Source organism: Triplophysa rosa, linkage group LG17 (assembly GCF_024868665.1).
Source record: "Triplophysa rosa linkage group LG17, Trosa_1v2, whole genome shotgun sequence".
Taxonomy (NCBI): domain Eukaryota; kingdom Metazoa; phylum Chordata; class Actinopteri; order Cypriniformes; family Nemacheilidae; genus Triplophysa; species Triplophysa rosa.
Window position 1 is genome coordinate 4,231,077 of NC_079906.1, and position 23,077 is coordinate 4,254,153.

Consider the following 23,077-nt stretch of genomic DNA (forward strand, 5'->3'; position numbering starts at 1 on the left):
CACTTTCAATTCAAGGTACTTGAATTGCCATTGCTGATGCCATAGGAGAACTATTTTTGGTTCCACAAAGAACCATTCAGTCAAAGGTTCTTTAAAGAACCATCTCTTTCTTACTTAAGAAACAGAAAGGTTCTTCTGATGTTAAAGGTTCTGTATGGAACCAGTTAAGACAAAAAAAGTTCTTCTATGGCATTGTGAAGCACCTTTGTTTTTAAGAGTGTAGGCACGCAGAACTCCAATATTCAGATTAATATAGACAAGATTTGAGACATTCTTTCTGACCCATGTAGTGAGGGGATCTCATGGTGCAGCAATGGTAAACAGTAATACAACTACTACTATATTTATATATAGCTTTCCTGTGGCTCAGTGGTGAGAGCATGGCGCTAGCAACGCCAAGATCATGGGTTCAATCCCAGGGATTGCACATGCTTAGAAAACAAATGTATAGTATAATGCAATGTAAGTCGCTTTAGATAAAAGCATCTGCCAAATGCATAAATGTAAATGTATATATCACTATTCAAAGATTCCCCTGGTGCATGTCCAAAAACCAAGATATTACAATGATAAATGCAAATGAAAACTTTTTTGTTGGTGTCTGCAACTTTTTCACACCTTAACACATTGCAACACAATTTCACACCTTAATTACAATGGAGTGAGCTTTTGGTAATGGGCATCCAAATACTTGCTGTTTTCTTTTGGCAAGAAAATGTTAAACATTGTAAAGTCAGCAAGCACCTGGAAAGTAGAGCACATTCTTTCTCCTAATGAGGGTTGAAAAGGAGAAATTAAGGAACACAGAGACATTTTACGAGACTCGTAACGCTGGTTATTTGCTCCTTTATGAAAATGTCCCAGTATGCGTTTGCATGTGTGTGTTTTGTCATGATGTGTGTGAAAGTGAGAGACAGGAACAGATCAAAAAGACCTATAGCCCACTAATAACCCAGCCTGAGGCCGTAGGGCAGTGAAGCAGTGACCTGTAGCTTCCTGTACAGGACAATAAGGCCGACTATTCCTTCACCAAGTAGTCTGCTGCCTCTGCGTTAAACATTTCAATACTTTATGCACAGGTTCGACATCCACAACACTACAAAACACCATGTTTTAACTTCCAAAGAACATAATTTGCTCTTTTACACTTGGAAAAGAAAAAGCAGTTTGATTTTCACCCAAAACAAACACAGTCCATTAGAACTCAGTTTATGTTTATTGTACAGCTAAGATGAGTCACATGTTGTGACCAGTGAGTGCATTAAGTGTCCAGTGTTTATAAATAACTATTTATACTTTAAAGGGGATAGTTCACCCAAAAATGATCATTCTGTCAACTTTTACTCACCCTCAAGCTGTTTCAAACCTGTATAAATTTCATTGTTCTGCTGATCGCAAAAAAAAGGTATTTAGAAGAATGTTTGTAATCAGACAGTTCTGGGGCACCATTGACTACCATAGTAGCAATACAATTTACTATGGGAATCAATGGTGCCCAAGATCTGTGTAGTTTCCTATATTCTTTCAATATCTTCTTTTGTGTTCAATACAGGTTTGAAACAACTCGAGGGTGAGTAATTCATGACAGAATTTTCATTTTTGGGTGAACAATTCCTTTAAAAAATCTATTATAAAATGGCTATATCTAAAGCTATAAACAATGCGATTCCCTTTCTTCAAATATCATTTTTGTTTTTAGAAGAAGAAAGTCATACATGTTTAAAACGACATAAGGGTGAACAATGATGCCAGAATCTTCATTTTTGGGTCAACTATCCCTTGTGTAATTTCCATATTATTGCAAATATAATGAAAAATGAAAATAATGAATTTTGTTTTCAAAACAGGTATCCTTAACTAGTGCTACACATTATACCACTACCTGAGAATAAAAATATCTTGTAGGGGCACAACATAAACAGTTACTGTCACTATTTATATAAAAGTAAAAGGAAACTGTACAACTTTTTAATTACTACAATTATCTCTTTATGCCATTATGACACTCACTGTTGAATATCCGGTCTGTTCTCGTACGTCTGCAGACAAACTTCACTGAACTCTAAAAACAGGCTGAACTAAAAACGGTTGACAGCACTGAAATAACAGGGTTTTACTTCTCAAAGTACATCCACACAGACAACCACAATCCATGAGAGGCAGTGTGAAACCCTCCTAACAAGAAGCTCCAAAATAAGAATAGAGTTTCATCTCAAAAGTAGATAATTTTGAAGAATGTTGGAAACCGTCGGTCCCCCTTGACATTGGTTTTATGTCCATACAATAGAAGTTAATGGGGACCAACGGTTTTTGGTTAGCAACATTTTTCAAAATATCTTCTTTTGTGTTTTGCAGAAGAAAGAAATGATTTAAGATTAAAACACAGATTTAAAATGACAGGGTGAGTAAATTATGTTTTCTTTTCAAGGTGAACTATTCCTTTAAATCTATGGGATTTACTTCAGTAAAACAACACACAATAAATGATATCCGTTAAACCTTAAAAATGATGTATGCTATGGTATTTATAAAAAAGAATGTTAGTCTCTCTGTCTTTGTTATACACGAGTCACGACACAGAGGAATTTAAGTAAATTACTTTATATGAGGCTGCAGACTAAAACTGACCAAAACATAGATATAAATTCCCCCGACAAGATCAGACAAGAAAAGAGATCTGATACAAACTTGCCAAGACGTGACGTTTCTCTTGCTAAAACTAACATCTCTCCCAAACTCAGACACAGATAAAAGGGGAAGACACAACAGGTATAAAGATGCCATACATCATGTTTTAATAAATCTATGAGATCTTGAAAAGCTGTCCAGAGGTGTTCTCATAAGAACCAGTTACCAGATGTCAGCAGTTATATGAGAAACTCCAGTGATAATGAATGCAGACAGACACGTTTTACTCTTTCGTAAAAAAACAATAAAATATAAAAATGCTTCATTTGCACCAAGAAACACTTTAAGTCAAAGTTACGCTGCCTTCAGGTCATATTGGAATTATTGTAATTACAAGATTTAGCAGCAGTGAACATAAACGCCACCACAACAACCCGTCGTAAAACTTTGGATTTTCTTCCAGCCTTTTAATATCATGATAAATAAAGAATCATGGTGAAAACCTATTTGTCTTAATCATCAAGTTTAATTGTTAAGACTAGTTTAGCTATCTTTTATTTCCATAGCACAAATGGTACGGCACAAAGATTTAATGCCAGCGTTTAAAGATCGGGTAACATGCATTCTGCATAATTTCATGCATTCTGACTTCTTTACACTGTTAAACGTGCTGGCTTCTCATGCTTAACATGGTCAACTTGTTAAAAAACGAGCTGGACGCATGACGTAGTATTTCAGCGCTTGATACACTCCCCCAGCACTCCAACTTGTTTCGGAAAGTTTTTTTCTTGATCCCTGTTTCGTAACAGAGATCCTATTCCTTTTATTGGGCAATTCTCCCGGAAAAGCACGGCAAGGCGAAAGAAATAGTCTGCCCACGCGCCAACCGACGAGCGATAGGAAAACCCGCTTACCATCAAAATTGGCTGCGCTGTGGGCCTGCAGCTGCAGCTCGTTACTCGATAGTGAGAGAAGTTGTGTGTTTGTTTGTTCACGGCATTTCAGTGATGGATGTTATATAAAAGGTGGATATAACGCTGGATTTGGAGATCGTTTTAAACTGATAGATGGCGCGATTCCAGTGCTAAAAGATGCCGGACATGAACTGCACGCGGTAAGTCAAACTAAGTCATACGTCTGTGTTTTGTTGGCAATCGGCATGTACGTGCATATTCATTCAAGATGAATATGAGATTGGCAGAAACTGCGTGTGTTACCCGATCTTTAAGGGTATGTCCTAACACCGCAAAACATAAACAACTGAAACGAAACATGACTCTCCAAACAAATATATAAAGAATGCTATATTTTGCTTTCTGACAAAGCTAAAAGGCTTCAGAGTATACAAGTGCATTAGGGCGTACAAAGGAACTCCAAACAATCGTACGAAAGAAAGCCCCCATCTCTGCTACGACTGAAACCCAAACAAACAGTTGCTAGGCCACAAACCTCTGATCTCACAAACCTGGACTCCGAAGGCACCAATGCCAGCAACACTGTCTCAAGGGAGAATGCCAGCGACACATGGCACACACAGACCGAGCCAGATGTAAATTTAGCGTCCGCGCAGCTAGAGACTCTGAATTTCACCCTCCAAAGAAAAAGACACAATCTTCTGTATCTCCACAAGCTTTCTCAATCTACCGTGTAATGTGCTCCATCAGAAGCCAAGGCTAGTGAGGACAAGTGCCTTATAGCAGCTCAGCCTCCCTTGTTTGATTTCTTCGTCCAGAGGTGGTGGCGACACATTTTATCCTTGTGTCCCCGAGGGATTCCCCTTTTAATCCCTCGTCTCACTAGCTCGAATTCCTCACCGGAAAAATCCCAATCCTCATGCTTTCTATAAACTGAAATGAGAAAATCTTATCAGAGCGTAGGGCTTGAGATAAAAGAACGACAGAATCTCATCACACAGGGCCTTAAGGAATCAAAGATATTGTCAGAACATAAGAGCCGTGAACTGATGAACTTCAGCGATCTATACATGATGACAGGAAACGAGAGGTGGTGATTTTTATGAAGTGCGTGGTGGTAGATTGAGGTTTGGCGTTCAACATAAAGACGTATAACAGCTGCAAAACAACCTCAGCACCCATGCATGCTCTGGATTTGATGTTTAAACCAAAGAAATGCAATTGGGAGGAATTTGTGGGTTCCAATAATTGGAACCAAAAACATCAACATTATCTATAGGTTAGCAACAAAATGACTGAAAAAAATATGAAATTCAATTCACCTGATCAATGTTTTTCGCGTAAAAATGATGTCAAGAAAGTCAAGTGAAAATCAAGAAGCACATGAACATACATTGCAGAAACGTTCACATTCTCCACACGTCTGTTATTGAGTAAAAACATGTAAGCAAAAATACCTTTTACATTAAAAAAGTTGTAAATGTTAAACTTTGTAGCAACATCTCCTTAATGTAAAACTGACATCATCAAATAGAAGATGCTTGGCATACTTGTGCTATCACATTCAGTATTTTTATGATATTGCCCAGACAATGAAGAAATGTCTAAAAGTCTTAAATGATAAAGAAAGTACGGTATTATAACAAAATATGGATGAACATCTTAAAAAGCACAAATTAAACCATTTCAAGGTCGCAAAAACATGTCATTATATATGTATGTATGTATGCATGTATGCAAATGAACAATGATCTTTTCAGACATCTATTTGTCTGTCTTTGTAATATTGGTATAACTCTGCCTTCCGAGGTAATAGACTAAACAACCAAGAGTCATGAAGTTTACCTTCTCATCTATGTCTGCAAGGCATTTTAATAATACACTGTCCCACATAAACACAAACTGATAGTAAAGTGCTATTAAGCTCTGCAATTATACCTGTCAATCAAAGCATCCAGACAGATTTTGCTGTGAAGCTGGAAGGAAAATACAATTAAAACAAGACAACGGTAGCTCTGTTGTAGATTGATTAGGTTTGAAGGCTTAGCCTTGATACTTTTAAGAGGATCTTTAATGGCATTGCAGCACCAGGTCCAGCTGGGTAAGCTTTTTTCTTTACTTTCATGCCTTTTTCCATTGCCTGGCCCGTCTCGACAATCACCTCCAAATACAACAGCAGTTTCATTAACAAAAGCCAGTTTGGCACCTATTTCACCAAAACTGGTTTCTATTCAAAGCCCTGAGGGTATAACATGTGAGGTCTAGACAGGTCTTAAAGTTACCACCCACAAAATTAGAGATTTCTCCCCCTTCAGCATCTTTGAGGTAAGCAGTGGGAAAGCACAGCCTAGGGGTCTTAATGCAGACGCACATTAGACTACAAGCCCGCTGCGCATTATAATACCAGTCACCTACTTAAATGCAAACGCTCGATTCACATTCATGAATAGACTGTCTATTAGATGCTGAAGGCTGGTCTCAGAAAAGACCCTCACGTAGTTTCACTTACTACGTGATGCAAAATCAACGAGCCAATACAATTCACTCACAGTGGGACTTGTTGATTTGGGGTAAATAATGTTGCTTAAACCTCTAAAACGGTGCTTATTACTGTTTTTAAGAGGATTGATGGAATCTTATGAAGAAAACGCATAGGTCATATTAAACTCCAGAAATGTTATTTTGCTTAAAGGAACAGTTCACGCAAAAAATGAAATTCTGTCTTCATTTACTCACCCTCAAGTTGTTCCAAATCTGTCTAAATGTCTTTGTTCTGTTGAACACAAAAGAAGACATTTTGAGGAATGTAGGAAAGCAAACAGTTCTGGGGCACTTTTGACTACCATTGTCATTTTTTCCTACTATGGAAGTCAATGGGGGGCCAAGAACTGTTTGGTTACAACCATTCTTCCAAATATCTTTCTCAGTGTTCATCAGAACAAAGACATTTATACAGATTTGGAACAACTCAAGGGTGAGTAAACGATGACAGAATTTTCATTTGTGGGTGAACCGTTCCTTTATTATTTTTGATTTTTTTTTTACTTACAGTACTTTTTACCCCAATTCTCCATTCATACAGTAGTATAGAATCACTATTAAGAAGTAAAATTGTAACTCAGAAGTGAACATGCAACCAGTTCACTGTAAATAGAATGTGGTAGAAAAATGCACAACTGTCATGAAAAAAATATTATAATACAAATATTTGAAGGGATTGAATAAGATTGTAAAAAATGAATAGTGAAAAGACAGAAGTATTAGTATAATGGGAAGTTTATATTACTTAAATGCCAGCAAAATGTCAGCTTTCATCACACTGTAATCCATATTCCTATATCCAATATTCTACAGTATCTTATTTTTTTTGGGCATACATAATTTGTTACTTGACTTCCTTCACCTATGTGGTGAAATATGACATTGACATGTTTTCACGAGATTCAGTCAGACAATAAAAGGTCTAGAGGATGTTGGTGTCCAAAGGTTGAGGATTTAGAGCAGGGGTTTCAAGTCCTGAAAATAGATCAAACCGGAATCAAATACACCCTTAGCCTTGATACAACAAATAAAAAAACAAGCTGTGGATCATTCTGGTAAGAGTTATTCCCTTGATTGAGAGTCTCAGGGGAATTGAATACAAGTACATACAAATCCAGTAACAACTGGACATTTCCCTGGAGGAAATGGTCTTTTCTTGAAACACAAACCATTTTCTTTCTCTGGACAGACTTAGATGGTGGTACTGCTTGTGTTAGGATCACGAGGATAGGGGGTTCTCATAAACACCAGATCCCTTTTACTGTTCTCTCCTGTAAAAACACTTCCAGCTGTTGCTTCTTAACAAATGCTTACCTTGATTTCCTGACTCTGCAATTTGAACCTCAGGCCACAGAGGCCACGAGTTACTTTTTTCAAAGAGTTAATCATAGATTGTGTTCTAGACCAGACTACAGACTAAAAACCCATGGTGAAGCGGGTTTATTCCCTAACAAGCTGTGTTGCCTTCAGGGATTGTCAAAGGGGGGGCCAGGGATGCAGAAAGTTTGATGCAAGTGCAGTGGGGGCTGGGGATCGGATGTGTCTTCAAATGTCTGTACACAGAGAAAGCCGGAGCGAATGAGACTTCAGAAGGCACGCGGCCAAAGAGGTGCCTGACTTTTGGAAAGCAAACAGGTCGTCCATCATGCGCCCTAATCAGCACATTCAGTCACAAAGCACTCGCCATATAGTCGCTGACTCTGATTATTTGGGAATATTCCCATTACAGAGAGCTGCTTAGTGTCTGTTTGGTTTGACAAAGACTCCATAACATTGCTTTATGAGTTTAAAGGTCCAGCGTATGAAATTTAGTGGCATCTAGCGTTGAGGTTGCGAATTGCAACCAACGACTCACTCAACCCCTCCCGAAGCACTACGGAGGCTGACAGAGGACTACACTGCAAAAAATGACATGCTTACTAAGCATTTTTGTCTTGTTTTTAGTGAAATTATCTAGAAATTCTGAAATCAATATAAAAAAACTTGACAAGAAAAGTGACCCAAGATATTTAGTCTTGTTTTATGAAAAATAATGTAAGAATTATGTAAGTTTATGGTAAAAACAAGCAGAAAAATCTGTCCATGGGGTGAGAAAGATAAACTTTAAGAAAACTTAAACAAAAATTTAGTTTGACCTTTTTGTCAAGTACCTAATTCAAGTTTATTTTTCTCACCCCATGGACAGATTTTTTTGCTTGTTTTTACAATAAACTTACCTAATTCTTATATTATTTTTCATAAAACAAGACCAAATATCTTATGTCACTTTTTTCGTCAAGTAATAGTATTTTGATTTAAGAATGTTTCGCTTCTTTGCTGAAGGAGCTAACGCACTTACGAAACACGCTCTGTAGAGCAGTTTGTCCATTTAGGTCTACTGTAGAAACAACATGGCGAATTCCATGCGATGGGACCCGCGGTGTATGTAGATAGAAATAGCTCATTCTAAGGAAATAAAAACATAACGCTTCATTATGTAAGGTCTTTATACACCTCTGAAGACATAGCTTTTCTGTCAGTAGATCCGGCAGAAAATGACACATTGGACATTTAAGGTTGAACGTATTAAAAAGGGTGCTTAGCATTATTAGCATATATTATTATAGTATGTCGCATTTAACTCTAGAAATGTGCATATATTTGAGCTGCAAAATGTTGGAATAAAAGTATGGAGTTATATAAAAATACAAAGCGGTACGCGCTTCAAACAAGTCAGGACAAGAATGCTGTTATCAAGAGGCATTTATAACAAAGATTAAACCCACGCAAAAGCTGCAAGACCCTGTATATTTAAAGAATGTTTTGTAAACATATTCACCAGCTATCGCTACATGTTCCCTATTAAACCCCACTAAGCACACACACAAACACGTGCATGTCTGTGTTAAATGAAAACAGTTGCTATAAGGGTAGCAGGGGGTCAGAACAGTGGCTGCGGTCAGTCTGTCTATAACAAACCAATTACAAAGAGTCTACAAAGAGCTATTGATCCAACCGGCAACCAAACTCCTTTAACACATCTATAACACCTGGTGAATGGAAACGCTGGTAATATGACCAATTTTATGTCCAAATGTCTTCTTTTTAGTATTTGTAAAACAGCCTGTGCGAGCCAATCTTTGGTGTTGTCTGTTTTGATCCGAGACTGAATGTGTAAATAACGGTTCTTCTGAAGGCAACAAACCACCTGAGCACTTAACCACTCATTACATTTGCATTTTTAAACCTAGTAGCCTAAGTACTCTGCACTGAACCTCAAACGGGTTATATGCATGGAAACAAACAACATGCATTGAGTTTAAATACATGTGAAAGGTCACGAAACATTTGTTTGCAGCTGAAGTCACTGACAAAGCGACAGGGTGGAATTATTAGGGTGGAATTATTCAAAACTACATAACGTTGGTAAGGTGTCGCTGACTCGGTGAGCGAATGAACACCCGCTTTTTATGGTCAGTTTGCGTTCTCATTATCGTGACTAATTAGGTGTGAAAAAGATGATTAGAGCGTGTTCTCCCCAGGTTTTTGTAATTGTTTCACACCAGCAACAAAACATATTGTTCTCTCTAATGCATCACACAGTGCTCCTCTTTATTTAGAAGACAATGTGCAAAGACTTATGAAGCTAATTAGCTGAAAACTTCAGAGAATGAAGACAGCCAGACAAGTCTTCAAAACACTTACGCTATACACGGCGCCTAGCCATGTTACTCGAGCTCATTTGTAAAAACACCTTTTGAAGGTACAAGCTACTCTGTGCATTTGATAAAGTAACTAGGTACAAGAAGTTACTAACAGAATGTAGCTATTAAAGCAGTCAAGCTATGACATTTAAGCTATTTATTTTTATGACCACTTTAAAAACAATATATCAACTAATTAGGGTTGCACAATATAGAAAAACAGATTGATGTCGTGGGAATTTGTAAATATTCCAAGAGGTGGCTAATATGTATGCATTTGTAAGATGTGAATTGTACAAAAATGTACTATTAGAAAAAAATATCAAAGCCCCACATAGAAACAAATTGCACCAAAGCGTACAAATGAGAATTGCATGAATTGATACGAATTAGCCATCTCATAAAATAGTATCAAATTGTAGGAATGGCGTAAAATTGTGTTGAAAAAAAACAATATACAATAACATGCTAAATAACACGATAAAATACATATTTAAGTTGCACGATTTAAATGATGTAAAATATATCATTTAAATATATATATATATATATATATGTTTATATATATATATATATATATACACACACATACTGCATTTCTTTTCATTAAATAAACGTAAATAATATATGAAGAGTTTGGTTCCAAAATGAGATACTCCTTTTTAAAAAAAATCAAAAATCATGTTTTATTATGTTATATTGTGTTAGTTAGCTGTATTTTTTTAGTTATTGTGGCTTAAATCAAAACAAACCTACTGCAGTTTGATTGATATTAATTGGAATGCACAATAAAAAAACATAATTTTTGAAAATGTTTAAAAACAGAGTTATCTCATTTTGGAACCAAACTCTTCATATGTACGTGTTAGAGAAATTAACTGTTGGATTTTGGATACATTTTGTATACGTCCAACTAAAAAAAATCACTTACATTTTAAAAGATTTTATTAAGTTAATATAGGTCTTAATTTTTATGATATTTACTATGTGTACTGTAATTTTCACTGATATTTAAAACCCATTATCATTTTAAATTTTGTCCACACTAGATGCGGCGCAAGGCAACACAACAAACCTATTAAGACCAAGCCTTTGCAGACACGATGTTAGTTCCAATCCTCGATTCTGACTGGTCGACAGCTGTGCTTTATTAGAAATAAAACACAGCTATGACCGCTTCACCTTTCAGTGTATCACTTAGCAACCACCCTTAGCATTGTAAAGGAAACATTCTATTGCTGTTCACAGTCAATCAGGGTCTGACTATTTTTTCCAGCAGAAGGAAAGCTTTAAGTGATTTTACTTCATGAAAGTTACATTGATACATATTTTTCAGCTATAATATAATATATATATACATACATTCATTCATACACAGTATATACTGTATATATTTATATATAATATATATAAATATTTATTTACGTTTCACATTCTTACTGGGAAAAGAAAGCTGAAAGTAAAGAGTTTTACAGTTGCATTACATAAAAACAAACAAATCTGATATCGCAAATCTCTGCGATCTTCACATTTGTGACATTTCACTCATTTCTTTATATTGCGCAGACCTACAACTAATGTAACAAAGACATTCTAAGTCATATAAGAGGACAAAAACAAATGGGTGGACTCAACTGTGTATCGTAAATATTTACTCTGAAAAGACTATGTAAAAGCAACATACTCTTTGTGAACTTCTTTACAAGAACACTTCTCTGAAATCAGCAGAGCTCCCTTTGACAAATGAAGGCACTGTAAATTTAGTACAGTCGCTACCTTTATCAAATTTACAATCGTGCTTTTTATATGGGTCCCTTTAGTCTAGAAACCTCTGCAGCAATGTTGAGAATGTAAGAGGGAACATTACATTAGCTGCGTTTACAAGGACACATCGGATTGAATTTAATCAGATTGTGCAATCTGAATGTAGTGTTTACATGAAAGGTAAATTAAGTGATGTGCGTGTTTACATGACAAGCTTCAAATCTGATATAATCTGCTGACATGCGCACACTGCACAAGTGTTCACCTAAATACCCACTAAAACAGTGTTTCAAAGCACATGTTGTGTATATTTTATTTTACAAACGGCACGAAACATTTTTACAGTTTATAAAGGCAGAGTAATGTCTCGTGCCAATGAAGCACGAGCACATCCGATGCGCTTTTACCATGACAAAACTACCAAGACCCACCAGAGCGTCTGCAGGCAAACAATAACAAAACAAATGTTTAGCAACAGCTAATACCGAACTTTCGAAGTGATAATATGCGGATTCATATATCAGCATTAACGCTATAAACAGAGATGGGCGCGGTGCGGTGCGGGTATCATTATAATATTCGGTAACACTTTATTTTACGGTGCCCTTGTTACACGTTACATGTATTTACTATAGTATTTACTATATATTATGCAAAATTACATGTAACTAACCCTGAACCAAACCCTAACCCTATAGTAAGTACACGTAGTTACTTTTTATTACTCAGTACTTAAATGTATAATTACACTGTAGCACGGGCACTGTAAAATAAAGTGTAACCTAATATTCTCGAACAATGTTGTAAGCACAGATGTATTTATTTTATGTCACAGACACCAGCATAATAATGTACAATTCATAAACGCAAAATAATGTCTACATATCAATGAAGCAAGGTTGTTACAGTGACTTACCATGGTAAAAACAGTTAATCATTCCAAAGCACATGTAAGTAAACGATAAATAAAATAAATGTTTAGTAGCCTACTACGAATATAAATGAAAAACGTGTTTTAAAAAGGAACGGAGAAATTGCTGTTAAAAACTCACTCAAGGGAAACAGTTTAAATGCATAGAAACATTAATATGTTGATTTAGAGATGAGAAGCATATGGATATTTGTACCGCTTTGTCAGATTTATGGTTTTTGGTTTCTTTAGCAGAAGCTGCTCCGTTCCGTGCGTCACACGCCCTTACGTCTGTACGAGCCAGCGTCTTCTTTGCACATGCGCACAACTTCCTACTTCGGTTTTCAATCTGATCAAGTGTTTACATGTCCTATCAAGTCCTATTACAAACGGCATAAACCACCCCTTACAATCCGACTGAAATTTCAATCGGCTTGGGCATTTTTAATCAGATTGACGTGTTTATATGGAGCGTTTTCATTCGGATTGGATTTTTAATCAGATTACATTGGTCCATGTAAACGCAGCTATTGATAGCCTACTGTAATTTATGCACATAGACATGTGGGAACATACTGTATCTGCAAGAAAGCTGTTCTCTAGGGTAAAGTGCTGGTGAGACTGTGCTAACACAGAAATAAAGTAGGGATGCACCGAATCTAACATTCTTGGCCGAAGCCGAAGCCGAACATGATGTGAAACACTTGGCCGAAGGCCGAATAATACCGAACACCGAATATGGTTTTTGCATTTCTTCTATTTATTAAGCTATTTTTTCACTATTGCACAAACTGAATAGTCAAAATTTGCTTTTAAAAATTTGTCTTGCTTTTCAATAAAATACAATACAACTTAATATAAAATTGAGCAAAACAAAATACATTAAAACAAAAAATTTAATAGCCTATATTAATTAGGCCTATAACTGACTGGTAAAAGAATGTAATGTAAGTTACTCTGTACCCCTACAACAAAACAGTTCATTAAAAAGTGTCATTCCACATTAGGCCTATAAACTAAAAATACGAATAAACTAAAACTGTTGGATTATTATAGGCTACGTTGCAAAATGATTTTAAGAAAAAAAAACATCGAACGCAAGCAATTCTGACTGATGCTGACTGACAACCATATCAGTTCACGTCTCTCCTCCAAACTCCGCCCACAGAAGCTGACTGTTCTCTGGTGCACTCGTGGCCGGGATGCACAGAACATACTTTGACAAGTTGTTTAGTACAGGGGACTGTGTGCGTGCGACCACTGTATGATGTCAAAGGGTGTCGCGAGCAGCGGGGCTACTGTCAGACAGCCCGCTTCCGTCTGAAGTAAAGTTACCGACCGGTAAAGACGCTTTCATTCGGAAATTTACTTCCGTGCGGCAAGTCCCGTGCTGTGTCTTTCTCTGACACCTTAAAATGCTCCACACACACGCTGCCAAAATGTTTTCGGCAGTAATAAAGCGCACGTCTCTCTCTCTCTCTCTCTCTCTCTCTCTCTCTGCGCTGGTTGCTAGTTGATCGTTTCTCGAGTCATGTTCGGTAAAATTTATTCGGCCATTTCACATATTCGGCCGAATACCGAACATGCGTTTTTTGCTATTTTCGGCCGAATATATTCGGTGGCCGAACATTCGGTGCATCCCTAAAATAAAGGTTAACCTGCGACCCCAAGAGCAGGCCAAAACGAGAGCCGCTCGCTGCACACAGAAACACCTACAGGATGGAAACACTCTCCAGCCTGCTGAAACATTTCCCTAAGGAAGCAATGCCTTGTTCTTCAGATCACTTCATTACTCACTGCTGCTCACACCTCCACGGCCTACAAACCTCTCCTCGCACATATATAAACATAAAAACCTCTCCCCTCACATACAGTATATAAACATCCGTACGCACTCTCGTTTACGCTCTCTCGCTCTCTATGCACACATGCTGAAGACATCTAGAGCAGTAGTTCTCAAACTGGGGGCCGTGGCCCCTGGGCGGGCCCCGAGATGGATCCAGGGGGCCACAGATTTTGTGGCATTTTATGAAATATAGAAATTGATCATAGATTTTATGCAATCAAACATCAGAGAAATAAGACCACTAGACAAAAGAATTGATGTTTCAGCATTGTATAACCGAATATGTTTTTTGTTTAAATACAAATGTTAAATTTAAGTCTTTATTTGGGAGGCCGCAAAGCGATGCACTCTACACAAAGGGGGCCTTACAACGAAAAAGTTTGAGAACCACTGATCTAGAGGACTCGTGTTGTTTTTTGGATCCTACTGTGTCATTGCGTGAACAAATGGGCTGTAATGCCGGAGGTGACGAACAGGCTTGTACTAGTGAATTATGTGACTGAATCTTCCCTCTCTGGTATTCAACACTCGTTTGCTTCAGAAGTGCAAGATGGTCTGCTCATCCAAAGCGACTTACAAAAATCAGGAAAGCAACAGAGCGATTCATCCTAAGAGGAATGATAAGTGTGCTATACTTTATTCAAACACAAGAACAGATATTTGATCTGCAGGTCAGTGATATGGTACAATGTGCACTTGGTTTAGGAACTTGGTACATTTAGAAGCTGACTGTAAGTACTGTTGCCAACGGGGACACATACATCGAGGTGCAAAAGTTTGACATTACATAAAAAAATCTGACTAAAAATCTTATAATTATTTTGAAAAGGTAATAATATTAAAATAGAAAAGTTATAATGCATTTACATTTCTGCATTATTTACATGTCACCCCTCAAATGTGAGCACTTTGGCGACACGATATTAAAGGGATAGTTCACCCAAAAATTTAAATTCTGTCATCATTTACTCATCCTCAGATCCCGTAATGTCTTTGTTCTGCTAAACACAAAGGAAGATATTTGGAAGAATGTCAGTAACCAAACAGATCTCATCCCCCATTGACTCCCACAGTATTTATTTTCTCTACTATGGCAGGTAATGGGGGATGAGGTCTGTTTAGTTACTGACATTCTTCTAAATATCTTCCTTTGTGTTCAGCAGAACAAAAAAATGTATACAGGTTTGGTACAATCTGTACATGTAAATGATGACAGAATTTTCATTTTTGGGTGAACTATCCCTTTAAATCTCATACAGGTCCAATTTCGCTACTTCTGTTCAAGCATATATGCATTTTGGAATGTTCTCAAATCATGCTGGGATAACATGAATCATCCGGTTTGCACAAATTTGTTAAGTCCACACCAGTTGCAGTGCCATTGGGGAAAAAAGGGACATAGCAGATCATATAATTTGTAATGAAAAAAAATACGAATTAACTTTTGGATCGCACTCTGTTATTTAGACAATTTTGGGGTGGCAGGCAGTGGTGTACACAAAGTGCAGCACACATCACACAGAGAAACAGGAAGTTCTTTCAGCCCTAAGAGGCAAAATCAAAACATATAGGTTCTTAGAATGGCAGATGTATCAAAAACAGATGTGTTGTTTTTCCATGCTCTTCTCACCTCCTCTGACCTTCTCTTATCTGAGTCAAACAAACTCCAGCTGTGTGCTAACAGTCAGCGGACAGGCTCAGTCTGCTGTTTTAAACATTATTAAAAGCATAGCTGCGGTTTTGAGAAGTCACTAACTAAAAGCAAGGATACTACTAACTTTATTTCAACTTCACAAGTGTTACAGTAGCTAAAGGTGTGCAATATTTAGAAGGATCTATTGACGGAAATGCAATATAATATACAGAACTACCTCTTCAGAGGTGTATAAAGACATTACATAAGTGTTATGTTTTTATTACCTTAGAATGAGCTATTTCTATCTACATACACCGCGGGTCCCCTTGCATGGAATTAGCCATATTGTTTCTACACTAGCCCTAAGTGGACAAACTGCTCTACCGAATGCTTTTCGTAAATACGTTATCTCGTTCTGCAAAGAAGAGAAAACGTGACGACATCTTAGTCCTGTGTCAGCCACCGCAGTGCTTCGAAAGGGAGAGGTGGAGTGAGCCGTTGGTTGCATTTCGCAACCTCACCGCTAGATGCCGCTAAATTTCATTCACTGGACCTTTAAGCCAAGACAGCAATGGTTTACTAGAGTATTTATCACTTTCTCATTTCTCATCAACTTAATAGTTAGTTTAGCTGCAAATTACCCCTTACGAAAATTTACCATGGTTTTACTACAGTTAAAACCAAAAAAATGTAGTGGTTTCTGTAGTAAAACCATGGTTATCACAATTAGTAAAATCATGGTTTTGCCTCAAGTTATCAATGCACCAAAAAACCATGGTTACTACACCTGTACCACAAAAAAAAACATGGTTAATTTTGTAAGGGACTATGTAGTTGGTGAAATTTTGCCGTCTCCTATTTAATCTTTCAAATGTAGCGACAACTATAAGCAAGTCATTTGTCTAAAAACATTGATTTCACCGTCATCCGCATGACACAATAACATTGGCTCAACCAATGGCATGAGTTGAACAGAATAAAACCCATTTGAGAACAGAAATGACACTCTCCATCTTTTCAAAGCAACTTCCATAACATAGCAGGGAGTGAAAGTTCAATTTTAACCTCAATGATTTACAAAAGCAGTGGCAGAAAAGAGTTCAGACGTGGTTTAGGATGATGTACGAGTGAAGGCTGAGCTGCCAGATGAGTCTGAATGAGAAGCAGTCACATCAGCTGGCAGACAGACACAAACGGCTGCAGGACTGGCCCGTGCTGGCATGCACTGAATGACCTACAGTCTGGAGGCACGCTGAACTCTTCTCACGCTGCTATATCAATCTATCTCTCGGTTTTTGTGATCTTTACCCAGAGGGCAAGAGGGGAGGGAATTGAGGGGAAATGTTTGGGCTGGTTACAGTTTTAAATGTCTGTTTGCGATAAGCCAGGCTTTGAGAGTTTAGGTGAACCCTAAAGCTTAGAAAAACAAGGTCTTGGAAATTAAACTTTTTCATTTGTTGTTCCGAGGCTGGATTATGGAAATAATGTTGACAGACCAATGTTACGCAACATCGCTCTCTAATCCCTTTAGGTGAAAGAACCTCGCTGTCTGAGAGGCGTGCAGTAATTGTGCGTGACTGGCACTCATTCATTTTTCATTTTACAAACGGAAGAATTTATCTAGATGGATGCTCAGAAACGTCCCGGGAGGCTTCCCAGGTTGCACATTTAAAAAACTCCACTTTTATAGCATGTCTTCACTTTGCTATAAAAGAACCTAAGATTCCTAAAATTTGTGAGATGTTTTTCTTAAAACCGTTCCAAATCGTTTTGTCATGGATTTAATCATTTAGCTGACACCCAAATCATGTGCCAAAAAAGAATTGCGCTAGCATCACCAAACGGAAATACTAACATTTCCATCAAGTTTCCATCTGCCATTGGCAGAACAAACAGAACTAAACGTATTGCTTTAGTCAGTACACTTGCTGAACCAAACTGAGCCATCGAGCTGCAATGTTTACACATTTCAGGGGAATCAACCTAAAAATGGTTTACTTATAAAATGACATCACCTTTAATGAATGTCATTACTTTCTGACAAAATTAGATGTAATCACATATAATTGAAAAAAAAAACATGTCTTTATGTTAAATCAGTCACACTTTAGTCCTTCGGTTTCATATCAAAAAACCAATCCGCCCCAAGGTAAAATGTTTCTATGAGCTGCGGGGAGGGCGTGATGTCACCAGCCGTGCACGCATGACAGTCCTGTGCTCGGCTGGAAGCTCTAGCTGAACTGCGCTTGTGGTTTTCCATGCCGAGCTATGAGACAGACTCAGAAAAGAGAAAGAATATAAGCACCACCACATTTCTGGGTGAGCGGTGCAACAGGGAATCAGGTCAAAGAGTGCTTTATTAAAACCAATGCTGGGGGAAAAAAACAGCTACAGACGGCTAAAAGTGCAGAGAGCTTGTGGTTTGCCTGTATATTTGTTGTCTGGTGGATTTCATGGAGTGTATGAATTACGAACTTGTGTAAAACAGATGAGAGCAAATGTACAAACAGTGAATTTGCTTTTCAAGTTCTGATTTTCCCAATCTAGACAAAATTTAATTAAGGATAATGTGCATCTATGCACATTAATTGTAAAGACAAAAAAAGTTTCAATCTTTCATCAAAACGTAAGAACTTTCTCTGCCTTTGAAACGACTTTCTTTTCATAAACTAGACCATGCGGGTTTTATAAACTCTTAAAGGATAGTCCACCCGAAAATGAAAATTCTGTCATGAATTACTCACCCTCTGGTTGTTCCAAATCTGTATACATTTCTTTGTTCTGTTGAACACAAAGAAAGACATCTGGAAGAATGTTAGCAACTCTGAGATTTCTGGGGCATCACTTACTACTATAGTAGAAAAAAATGTAATAGTAGTCAAAGGTGCCCCACAATTGTTTGTTTTCCTAAATTTTTCAAAACAACAGAACAAAAAAATTATATACAAAAATATACTATGGTAGTAATGTTGTGACCCAGAAATCTCAGTTGCTAACATTCTTCTTTGTGTTCAACCGAAGAAAGAAATGTACACAGGTTTGAAACAACTTGAGGATGAGTAATTCACGACTGAACTGTCCCTTTAACCAAGAACAAAATACCTGTTTATATATAATTTTATTGAGGATATTCATTGTCTGGCTCCACTTTTCACAATCCAATCAATTCCTGAAAGATAAAATCTCGGCCCATCCTAATTTTTCATACACAATCCATTTCTCTTGAAATAACACCACATTATAAAGGTAAAATTGCAAATGCTCTTCGTTATTAAAAAAATCTGTTTAATATTGATTATGCGGTTCAACATTGTATGTAGCCTAATATGAAAATAATGAAAAAATTAATCATATTTTAGGCCAAAACAACAGCATTAAACAGATTAATACGCAGCTAGCCGGTTTGACAAAAATAGGACAGTGTGAATGTTCCACTACAAGTAAATGTAAACAGGGAGCACTACATCTGTGTTCCTACTCATCCCTTGTACATACAGACCACACTACTCATATAATGTAAGCTACAGCTGGGCCATTTGGGCCCCATCCAGAACCAATCCCAAACCCTGTTCCCCTTCTACCACTCAGATCTGACAGCAATGGAAGAGGTTGCTCAGAAAGACAAGCTTTCTTCTGAGCCATTGACACGGTTTATCAAACCAACGGGGTCAGAGAGCAAGATACATAACTGATTTAACTGATTGCATTCCTCAAGAACTGCAAATCTCATTTCCCCACATCCTAAATGAAGGGCATCACTTCCTCCGAGGTGTCACTTTGCGAAAACAGTTTGTCCTGACACTTTCATGACATCAGAGGCTAAAATGTTTAACAGTGATGTACTACATAACTGTGTTTGTTTACATGAAGTGAAGGAGATGAACTTGGGAGGATCTGTGAAGGATGGGAATCATTCTGCGCCTCGTGTCATACTGACTGATAAACTCTGACTCACAGCAACTTGTGTAAATATCTCACTTCCTTCTGACGAAAAGAAAATGTAATGTACCAAAAAAAAGAACATGAATATAGAGAAATTGCGACAAAGGCAGTTCCCTGAGCTAAACTAACTTGAATGACGCATGAAATGCGATAGCAAGGATTCGCACACAAAAACAGAATTGCGGCATCTTAACGTCGCTCGAGAGCCTGAATCAGGAAGTTAATCCTCGTATGAGATCGACGCCCCCCGAGTCTTTGCGGGGTCAACCAGCCTAATCTGCCTGGAATACCAATTTCAGCTGGTGGGCTGTGTTATTGTCCTACAGCCACTTGTTAAGAGAAAAGTCTGTCTCTCGGAGGGGTGAAAATGTAAAAATGAACAGCCAAGGGCCTTATTCAGCTGCAAATGAGGACAAGGAAAAAAGCACGACCTGAAAGAGTGAAAAAGACTAAGATGAAAGAAAGGGGAGTTAGACAGGAGGAGGAGCGGTGCACCAGACGAGTTAATAGAGACCAAGATCCCTGAGATTTGACACGTCTCCTAAGTGACCCCGGAGAGAGAGAGACTGAATTGAGCTTGGAACAACTTGGTTTCACTTCAATCCATCCGCTTAACAGTGCTCATGTTAAACCCAATGGAGCCATCAAATCACATCCATGCAGGTGGCAAAACAATGGAAACCAATTGCATTGTCACTAGAAACTGAAGATTACATTTAATTTACTCTTTGAAATTTTGACTTGTTTTGAAATGTTCCTAGATTCAATTTCAGCCAAAGGTAAATTATATTTTTCATGGTATTACATCAAAAACAGATTTCACGATCTCCTCCTGTAGGGAGACTATAGGACAAAGCATAGACTAAAGAGACTTACAGGCAAGTTTTGCTAGAACCAATTCTTTTACATAATTATTAAGTAAATCGTATATGAAACATTTCAATGTTTGTAATTTTCTCTAAAATCAGCCAAATTTTATTTTATTTATAGCGCTTTTGACTATGTACATTGTTGTAAAGCAGCTTCACAGAAAACTTATTAGCACACTCCCCTTGTCTGTCATTGGATGGTTAAAAAAGGTAGTCCCATACTTAAACTCACACCATGGGCTAAGCTTACGTTGACATTTCATACTAGTCATGATGCTCAAACAAGCAAAGCGGCACAGACCCACAGTGTCTCTACACTTTTGCGGGGAATCGGTCAACGACTGGCCTAAGGCTAAAATACACTACAAGACTTTTGCTCAGATTTTGCTCAGATTTTCAGTCTGGACTTGTTGCAGAAAGTCTGTGCCAGTCTGCACAGCTTTGATCAGTTGGTGTGTTTCTATCTGAAACTTTCAAAAATTCTGCAAGTGTATGATGTCCAGTTTAAAACAAATCTGTTCAGATTTTTAAAGTCTTGTAGTGTATTCCAGCCATTAGTTGCCTCTGCCTGTTAAAGCATTCAATGTTTGGTTGTGCCACTTGTCAGGCCATTTCTTCTTAGTAAACAGCTGTGAATCTCAATTAACTACAAAATAAGGGCACCTGCCCTGACAACATGAAATGAGAAAATCGTCTTTGCTTCTCTTGAGATGTAAAGAATGAATTACTTCCCTGGAGCTACCAAGCCATAATTATAAAATACATAATTGGTTGAATTCAGGTCAAGTATCCCACAGTTATCCTTTGTGGATATACAAGCCTGGTCTAGCCGGTAGATTGGGGACATTAAACAAAGTATTTTGTTTTGGCATAAAACACGGGCTACATTTAATAGAGCATGCTTCCATATCACTATACGATTTTCGTGTTTTTTGTATGCTAGGAATACCCGAATGGCCAAAAAAAATGCCAAAATGAGTTTGTCAGATGACTACATTTTCTCTTTACTCGTTGCAAAATAAGTGCATTTTTCTGAAATGAAAACGGGACACCACTTGTTGACTTAACTGTACGTGTAATGAGGTCACGTGACAAAAACATGACATCACATTGTGTCAAGTTAACACACTTTACAAAAAATAGCATGCAGCAGTCAATGTATATGGCATACTATACAGTAAACAGTACGCTAGTACAACATTTTGGGGGAAAATGCTCTGTTGTGTCACTGTGCTCTACCTCATGAGGAAACAATCTACGTCATGAGGAAACAAACCACGTCATCAACTTGCTGCATGACATAATGCACCTTAAGCAGTTAAATCGAACCGGCCGGTCACTACGTCATTTAGGACAGTGACATGGCAACGAGGGGTGTCCATCAACAATACCCCCCCCCCACACACACACGCACACACACAAACAAACACGTAAAGCACGATATATCGAAAAATAAACTTTGCTATAACAGCAACACAGTCGGCAACTTTCCTGAAATCGTTTCCCAATCACGACGAAAAGTTTTGTAAATACTTTTTTACGGCGCTCCACCTCATATAAACGCATGTCAAGCGGTGGAGACTACACTACACGTATGTTTAGTATCCGCGCGTAGATAAAAAAACGAAGAAAAACTTTCCGGCTGGGATGTGACAAAAGAAAACGGCACCTGGTAAATAATTTCGTGTCGGATGTCAAAACACCGCGGAATCTCTGAGACACCGTTGTGTCAACAACATCTGCACTTTCAGCAAAGTATATTCTTGTTGATAATCGCGTGTTTATTTTGCGCGGCTCCGCTGTCATCTGGTCGCAGAGTTTAGAGTTCGCACCGCGATCGCGGCAGCTTTACGTGGCTTTCGCGCAAGCGTGCATCAATAAAAGCAGGCAAAAGAAATGACTCTAGTGCTCACCAGCTTTGCAGGGATCTTTATAGTCGATCACGTCTGAGGAGCTGCTGGTCTCCACATAGTAGCCGGGATCAATCGCGTCCAAATCGAGCGCTGCGAGCACGGCGAAGCTTGAGAGCAGGAACGCGCACCTCGCTGCGAGGTCCATGATCGGGATAGTGGAGCTGGAATAGAGGTACAGACGGAGAGAGATGATCGGGGGAGGAGGGAGGGAGGAGAATGGGAGGTTTAGGGGAAATGAGATCCCTCTCGAGGGCGGGTTTAAAGGCACGGCTCTGCCTCCGCGAATTGCCATAGCGGTGCAGTGATATGCGCCGACGGGCTCAATGCCAGTTACACAGGTAACAAACTTTGCAAGGAGAGAAGTGTTGGCGCTTCTCGCACGGCTTTGTGAAATAACTCTGTGCTGACTGTGTGCATCCTGTGTTCACTGT

At 38.1% G+C, this 23,077-nt stretch overlaps 1 protein-coding gene across 1 annotated transcript in view; it reads right to left on the minus strand.

Annotated features, from left to right (window-relative positions):
• Positions 1–22,816, minus strand: part of bmp1a (bone morphogenetic protein 1a) — a 69,500-nt gene extending 46,684 nt beyond the window's left edge. Inside the window, exon 1 of the mRNA XM_057356121.1 lies at positions 22,647–22,816. Within this exon, the coding sequence (XP_057212104.1) occupies positions 22,647–22,791 (145 nt within the window). The 5' untranslated portion in view covers positions 22,792–22,816. The remainder of the gene's footprint in view (positions 1–22,646) is intronic.
• Between the last annotated feature and the right edge of the window lie 261 nt (positions 22,817–23,077).